Source organism: Polypterus senegalus, chromosome 10, assembly GCF_016835505.1.
Source record: "Polypterus senegalus isolate Bchr_013 chromosome 10, ASM1683550v1, whole genome shotgun sequence".
In the NCBI taxonomy this organism is placed as follows: Eukaryota; Metazoa; Chordata; class Cladistia; order Polypteriformes; family Polypteridae; genus Polypterus; species Polypterus senegalus.
The window spans coordinates 174,446,178-174,454,817 of NC_053163.1; the positions used below are offsets into that span (position 1 = coordinate 174,446,178).

At 42.6% G+C, this 8,640-nt stretch overlaps 1 protein-coding gene across 3 annotated transcripts in view; it reads left to right on the forward strand.

The window, feature by feature from the left end:
* Positions 1 to 6,043, forward strand: part of unc93b1 (unc-93 homolog B1, TLR signaling regulator) — a 52,096-nt gene extending 46,053 nt beyond the window's left edge. For all 3 annotated transcript variants that reach the window (XM_039767632.1, XM_039767633.1, XM_039767634.1), the window contains 3 exons: positions 2,795 to 2,913; positions 4,365 to 4,487; positions 4,568 to 6,043. In XM_039767632.1, the coding sequence (XP_039623566.1) occupies positions 2,795 to 2,913; positions 4,365 to 4,487; positions 4,568 to 4,792 (467 nt within the window). In that variant the 3' untranslated portion in view covers positions 4,793 to 6,043. The remainder of the gene's footprint in view (positions 1 to 2,794; positions 2,914 to 4,364; positions 4,488 to 4,567) is intronic.
* The last annotated feature ends 2,597 nt before the right edge of the window (positions 6,044 to 8,640 follow it).

The following is an 8,640-nucleotide window of genomic DNA, read 5'->3' on the forward strand; positions in this document are numbered from 1 at the left end:
CTTATTAAATAAAACTCCTCAATGATATACGATATGCTTCCCGTGCGGTGCTTCACATACCTGAAAGCCCAAACAGCTCGTATTGATTTTTGATTGTTTGCTTTTCTCTGTCTCTCTCTCTCTCTCTCTGACGTTCTCTGCTCCTGACGGAGGTGGTGTGAGCAGAAGGGCTGTTCGCACACCGGCTTAGAGGATACAGACGCTCCTCTAAAAAATGCTGAAAGACTACCTTCACATTGCTGCCTTCCTTGTAGCTGCTTTGTCTGGTGGTGCTTCACATACTTAAAAGCCCAAACAGCCCTATTGATTTTTGATTGTTTGCTTTTCTCGCTCTCTCTCTGACATTCTCTGCTCCTGACGCGCACTACTTTGAAGAGGAAGATACGTTTGCATTCTTTTAATTGTGAGACGGAACTGTCATCTTTGTCTTGTCATGGAGCACAGTTTAAACTTTAGACTAAAGGGTGTTATTTCATGTCTACAGGGCTTTAATAATGTTAAAAAACATATTTAGGAGGTCATAAACAGGTTTTCTATGCTCTAACTGTGAAAATATTCAATTTATAAATAAAGAATCCTACTTCTCGAAAATTCTTTTATCGCGGTAGAGTCTGGAACGGATTAACCGCGATACACGAGGGTTTACTGTATATCTAAGCCAGTAACGGTGCTCTGCTATAACGATTGCGTGCAGTAAATATACTTGACCTGAGCAGTCCTCGTTTTCATTCTCTCTTTCTGTACGTTTAGCATTCGTTTGCTCAGAGGTTAATGTGCTTGCTACTTCCTGAGCAGCTCTTCTTCTCTCCACCCTAGCGGCTCGCTTCTTTTCTTCTTCCGTCAGCATCTTTTCATGTTAAAACTGATTAAGCTGGCACTAAGTCTTCAATCCTACCTCAAGAATGATTTAAGATATGAAGAGGTAGGGGAAGTGACAACGAAGCTGGTAGGGAATGAGAACAGCGCCTGTACGCATGTGCCACCCTGCTGACCACTGCCAAGTGTTGATTCTAAAATAAAATAAAATGAAAATAAAAAGAGGAATAAAAATCATCACCCCAAAAGCGGATAGTAGACGCCACGTAGTATATGTGTACCAAATTTCAGGTCAATAGTTCAAACGGTTTGCGAGCTACAGGTGATTTAAAATCCTGGACAGACAAATGGACAGCCACGGTAACGTATTATATAAGAAGATGTCGTATAATTGTACAAATCATACTGCTGTGCTTTCTAAATGCAGAATAAGAGAAGAGAAAACAAGACGAGCCAATTAAATGAGATCCGGTGTTATCGATTCCTATCACCAATTATGGATCTGATTGGAACTGGGGAACCACTGGTTTAGGCCACTGTGCTCCTTGGACCCCTTCAGAGCTTTAGAAATACTTTAAACCCCTCGTACTGTTCTATGCCTCACCACAATCTGACCATGGCTGTGTTCAGAGAGTCCCTTGGACTTCACAGTTTGGTTTTTGTCCTTCCTTTTTGTATCTTCTAGGGACTTCATAGGGACACACGTGCCTTTCTAAACGAAGTTCGGTCCATTCAGTTTGCCGCAGGTGGACTCCTGTCACATTCTAGAAACATCTCAAGGAGAATTAAAACAAACAGGATGATCTGACCACAATTTGACGTGCCACAGCCAAGGGTCTGAACACTTCTAAGAATGAGAGATTTCAGTTTTTGCTTTTTAATAAATTTGCAGACCTTTCTGCGGTTGTGTTGGCACTTTATCCTTATGGGTTATTGAATGTAAGATGGATGGGCAAAAATGGCAAATGTATTATTTTAAAATTAATTCTAAATCATAATAAAGTGTGCAGAAAGTGAAGGAGTCAGAAGACTTTTTGAATCCACTGTAATCTTGTCATGTGCCTATCGGTAGCTTTCATTTGATTGAGCTAGAATGTGCCTTCATGGACCTTTAGCTTCCATCCCACCAGGGCCATCTTTACAGCATCACAGGCCTCCGGGGAAAAGTAATGCGCTGGGGTCCCTGTTTTGATAGCAAAACGGTAACATCCATAGGCATCAGAAACATCGTGGACCCCTCGGCCAGTGCCCATATGTTAATACGGCCCTGCATCCCACCACTGATATACAGAAAAACGTGATACCTAAAAGCAGTGGCTGAGTTGATTTTGAAAACCAGTCATCCAAAAGCAGAGTACTGGTGTGGACGGTCTACAGCGGAGTTAAACATGTTGGTCCGTCAGCACGGCTGCTGATACAAGCGGCTATTTTCTTAAAACAAGGAGTCCTACAGGTGTGTTCTGTGGCTGAGTGAGCTGCAGAGCGCCAGCATATCGCAGAGAGTCCTAGAATGTCCCCTCCATGCCCTGCTGAACATCAGGCTCACATTTGAGGAAGGTGATGGTTCTGAGTTTTCAGGAATTACCTGTTGGAAACTGAGATCAGTCACAAATTGGTGGGGTGATCTCCTTGATGTGCCTTTCATTGGTGTGATCAGAGAAGGACCCCGGTGTATATCAACAAATGATATAATTAGGGCCAGGGGGGTCCAAACTCTTGTATGATAATGTAATCTGCTCCACTAGGTAGCTTGGTCCTCGATGTCCCGGTGTAGAAGCTTTCCTGCCATGGATTGACCCCACTTTTTGCCTTTTTTCATGGCCACTACAGGGTAATGGAGATCCTCCCGGCAGTAAATGTTCTGGGGTGGTATGCTGGTTCAATGGAAGCTCTTGAAGGTGCAGTTAGTCTTGGAAACTTGATGGTTGTCTTTGTGCATGTCGGCCTCATCTACAGTAATGTCCTTTTCTGTCGGCAGCTCTTCTTGGGATGCTGTATGAAGATAAAGAACGGCAAGACTTCATATTCACCATTTACCACTGGTGGCAAGCCATGGCGATCTTTGTGGTGTACCTTTGGGCTGGACTACCAATGAAGGTAAAGTGACATTGTGACTTGTAATGGATTGTTCCAGAAAGCTGAGTGGAACTTGTTTGGATCTAATAGGCACTTTAATGTATTTGATGGGGTGGGGAGTTGATGGCCGAACCCTAGAATGAGTCAGCTGAACGGTCTGATGATTATAGGTGCAGTGTGGCCAGAGGTTTTGAGAATGACACAAATATGAATTTTCACAAAGTTTGCTGCCTCCATTTTTACTCCAGAATGTTTTGAGGAGTGAGCAGATGAATTGCAATTAATTGCAAAGTCCCTCTTTCCCATGAAAATGAACTTCATCCTAAAAAACTCTGCACGTCAGCCCTGCCACAAAAGCACCTGTCGACATCATTTCAGTGATCCTCTTGTTCACACGGGTGAGAGTGTCGACGAGGACAAGGCTGGAGATCACTCTGTTTGCTGACTGAGTTGGAATAGAAAAGTGAAGAAGGCGTGAGGGCGTCCAAGAAAGTCCAGCAAGCTCCAGGACCGTCTCCTAAAGTTGATTCATGGCTCGGGATCGGGGCACCATCAGTGTAGAGCTGGCTTAGGAATGGCAGCAGGCAGGTGTGAGTGAGGCAAAGACTTTTGGAGGATGGTCTGGTGGGTATCAAAAAGGGCAGCAAAGAAGCCAAGGAAAGCATCAGGGACAGACTGATATTCTTCAGAAGGTACGGGGATTGGACTGCTGAGGACTACTGGGGTAAAATCATTGTCTCTGATGAATCCCCTTTCTGATTGTTTGGGGTATCCGGAAAAAACGAAAATATAAGCAGCGCTACCATCAGCCCCGTGTCAGGCCAACAGTAAAGCATCTAGAGACCATTCATACAGTATGTGGGGTTGCTTCTTAGCCAAGGCAGTGGGCTCACTCACAATATGGCCTAAGAACACAGCCATGAATGAAGAATGGGACCCAAACTTCCTCCGAGAGCAACTTCTCCCAACCATCCAAGAACGGTTTGGTGACCAACAATGCCTTTTCCATCATGATGGAGCACCAGGCCACACAGCAAAAGTGGGAACTAAGTGGCTTGGGGAACAAAAACATCGAAATTTGGGGTCCATGGCCAGGAACCTCCCCAGACCTCAATCCCATCGAGAGGCGGGTGGGCAAACAAAAACCCGCAAATTCTGATAAACACCAAGCATTGATTATGCAAGAATGTGCTGCCATCAGTCAGGAGTTGGCCCAGAAGTTGATTGCGAATTGCGGAGGTCTTGAAAAAAAACAAGGGTCAACACTGCAAATATTGACTCTTTGTATAAACTTAATGGAATTGTTGATAAAAGCCTTTGAAACTTATGAAATGCTTGTAATTCTACTTCGGTATACCATAGAAACATCTGACAAAAAGATCTAAAAACACTGAAGCAGCAAACTTTGTGAAAACCAACACTTGGGTCATTCCTTTGGCCACGACTGTAGCTGTTTTTACATTCTCCTGTAGGCAAAGTTGTCCATCATGCTGGTGACGTTGATAATCTCCTCGCTTTCCTACTGGTGGATGGAGCGTCGCCTGGCACAGAGAGATCCTTTCCGCATTCCCCGCATCCCTCGGCCAAAGCACAAGGTTCTTCTTCTCATTCTTGTCTGAGAGAGTTGCGTGCATTTAGATCTAAACACTTGAGTAACACACTGTTGTCTCAACAGGTCAAAGGTTATCGGTACATGGAGGAAGAAAACTCAGATGAATCGGACTCGGAGAAAGATGGAGAGAAGGAAGGAGACGATGGTGACACCAGTTCATTTGTGGGTGGAGAAGAAGGCGGAGGAGGCCTCGAAGGACAAGATGGCCACGGCCACAAACGCAGGAGAGTCGCCGCTTATGAGCAGGCCCAGGAGACCGAGGAGCAAGAGGAGCCCGCCGTGGCCTAACCTGAATTTGACTGCACCCGATACCTTTCAGGCTCCATGTCGAATCTTCAAAATGATGACTTAACCCTTGTCTCTGTTTGGACCAGGCAAGCCAACTGGTCCAAAAGAAAATGCTTGAATGCAAACTTATTTTAATTTTGATGATACATGACTGTACCTTATATTATGAAGAATTTTGCATCTGAAGGTTTTGTATTTTTTTTTTTTTTGTTGTTAAAGAAATCGGGTATAAAGGTAACATGGAAAGAGGTAAACAAACACTGCTGGTTTCGCTTTGCATCTAACGATCATTGAAGTTGTTTTCTCGTCTTCACGAATCTGTGACAGTGGGGAGTCGATGAATTCCTTCATGCTATGGAAGACATCGGGCCCACCTAGGCAGTTCCACTGGTGCTGCTTGTCATTGCAGCTCACCAGACTTTGGGATGAACGCCAATTCTTGTCATTGTCTTTCGTGGAGAGGACACTTGGCTGCCAGTTGTTCAGGTCGGATCTTTTCGTTATGTCGCCAAATAGACTCCTGCTGGCCATTAGGACCAAATTAAATGGGTAGAATTTGTCAGTGCCATGTTGGGTGGTCTCCTTCTAACCAGAAGGTTTTTATGCTCTCTCTTTCTCTCTTTTGTTAATTTTTTTAAGAAAAATTCAATTAAATTTCCTGGTGAGATAGGTGAAGGGGTGTGGGGGGTGGGGGTGATTGACATATTTCTGTAAAATCTGTTTCTTTCAGGTAAGCACAAGCTGCTAATACATTAATTTTCTTCTAGATAATACACTCTATGAGCCTTTTCAGTCTGGCTTTCGAACACAGCACAGCACTGAGACAGCTCTACTCAGAGTAGTCAATGATCTTTTCCAGTCTGCATATTGCGGTTTCCTTAATATTCTCCTCCTTCTTGACTTAAGTACAGCGTTTGACCCTGTTAATCATGAAATCCTCCTGTCACATCTCTCTGCTGTAGGCATCTCTCGCTTAGCCCTTCAATGGCTCACATCATAGGCAACAGCTTGTCACACTTGGCCGATATAAATCCTCCACCTCACCTGTGTCGCATGGTGTACTTTTTCTACTTTATATCCTTCCTTTGGGTCAGATTATTCGCAGACATGGCCTTAACTTCCACCGTTATGCAGACGATATACAGATATATCTTAGTACAGACTCCACTACAGATACACCTCCCTGCACACTTGCTGACTGCATCACTGATCTTAAGCTATGGATGGAAAATAACTTTCTCAAACTTAATGCCAAAAAAAACTGAAGTGTTACTGGTGGGTCCAAAATCCCAACTTTCTAAGGCATCCAATTTCGCTATTTCTGTTGATGGTACGCTTGTCAAACCTGCTCCTGTTGTCAGAAATCTTGGTGTTTTGTTTGATTCATCACTTAACTTTGAGCTACACATGAGGTCTCTTTTCAAAATTTCATTCTATCATCTCTGTAACATTGCCCGCCTCTGTCCATTTCTGTCCTTTAATGATGCTCACACTCTGGTTCATTGTTTCATAACGCCTCGTATTGATTACTGCAATTCCTTCTTCATTGGCCTCCCTGCAAAATCTATACAGAAACTACGATACATTCACAACTCCGCAGCCACACAAAGCGTTCTGCTCACATCTCCCCTGTTTTCTCCCTTTCTACACTGGTTACTGGTTCCATCAAGGATTAAATTCAAGATTCTTCTTCTCACCTTTAAAGCCTTACATAACCTTGCCCCCCTCTACCTCTCTCAGTTCCTAGCTCCTCACACTCCTTGTCGCTCTCTCAGCTCCTCGAGCAGTTATCTCCTTACTGTCCCACGCACCAGACTCTCCAACCCTGGACAGGCAGGTCCTTCAGTGCTAGAGCCCCTCAACTCTGGAACTCTCTTCCTCAGTCTCTCCGTGATTGCTCTATTTTCTGCAGTTTTAAATCTCAAATGAAAACTTTTGTCATCTGTGTAATTTTTTTTTTTTCTCTGTATGTAAAGCGACCTTGGGTTTGTGAAAGGCGCTCAATAAATGTAACTTATTATTATTATTATTATTATTATTATTACATTGCACTGAGCTGGGCATTTTCTGTAAATAACATGTGGATGTTGACAACACATATTAAATTGTTTTTCTCTCTAACTTTATGGCGCAATGCGTTATATTGAATGCTCGCTGCGTAATTTCCTAAGATAATGGACCTCAGTTATAGCAGCGTCGGTTAACTGGATGCATCAGAAGTACAGTGGTACCTCAGTATACGTCCATAATCCATTCCAGATCCTTTGACTTATACCAAACAGGACGTATACCAAACAAATTTTTCCCATAAGAAATAAAGAGAAAATGATTAATCCGTTCCCATGAAAAAAAATCCTATTATTATTGGCATATTATACATTGATGGAGTTGTATAAAATAATTTAAACACTGCTTAATATTAAAATACATAAATACAAAAGCAATTAGATGAAATAAATGCAAATTTAACCTTACTTTACTTTTTAATAGCATCTTTGTTTTTCACAATTGTAGATACCGTTGTTCTCGGCATATGGTATGCAGCAGCCATGTCCCGGATACACATGCCACCTTCATACTTTTAAGTAATCAATTCAAATTTACGCGAAAAAACACAAAATCACGTGAAAATTCACAGAGAGTTATAGCGCGGGTTGTTCACTGAATGCTAGCAACAGGCATACTGACGCTCGTGGGCAGTTGTGGCTTTGTCTCGAGAGAAGAAAACAAGGGTAGCGCGCCGTGTTCTAGCACACAAGTCGTATTCCAAACAAAGGTCGTATACTGTATTATCGTGGTATTTCCCTCTTCCCTCGAAAGTCTGAATATATATAGTCTTTAGAAAAAGCTTACGAAAAAGTTACAGATGACAAGGATGAATGTTCCAGGGAGGCGTTTGATTTAGCAATCGATGTTCATGATGCCTTTCTGACGACCAGGGCAGTCTTCGTCCGTTCCTCTTCTTCTTCTCCTTCTTCTTCTTTGCTTCTCTCTTCTTCTCCCTTTGCTTCTCTCTATATTGCTTTTCAAACCAAGGCATATTTATTATGAAATGTCATGCCTTGATTTCAAAACACATGCACCTGATTGGCTGGCTGTCAAAATGATTGATGAATTAATTCACTGTCCATTTTCCCACACAACAACACCTTTGATGTACTCTGAAGTATCAGTAGTTCTTCCTGTCCCAGGCTGTAAACCAAACTGTTGTTCCAGATGTCCATCCATAAAGTAATCAATAGCCTGAGGTATCAGCTCAGCATTCTTTTCCAGGCTGTAAACCAAATTAGCATTAAGCTATGAACAAAAAGTAAGATAAAACCTGCTTTAATTTGTCTAAGTTCATCTGTTGTCATGTCTTGAACAAAATATAATGGAAACCAAAATGTACAGATTTTATACACCATAACATATACCAAGCAAAATTTTTTTGCGTCCAAACAAGATGTATACCAAGGTACCGCTGTACTATGTAGCTAACCAAGTACTTTTCTGTATACAAGATTTGTTATTTATTTAACTTTTTTTCTTTACCAGAGGCTAATACGAGGGCTGATTGAAAAGTAACAAGACTGTCCCCGTTTCTCTTTCTGGGAGGCAGACGTAGAAATGCGGTGCAGGTGTTTGTGAACGACATATAGTGATGTGTGTGTGTATGTGACCCTGCAGTTGGACCGCCGTATTATATGGTGTTCTGTCACAGCGAGTGGAAGCACCATGGGATGTGTCATCATGGCGGACGAAGAAGACATTACCATTAGGCTATAGCAGAGGTGTGTGATTGAATTTTGTGTTAAGCTTGTGAGCTGTTGTAATGAAACTCTTTGAAATGATTCTGCGGCGATGAG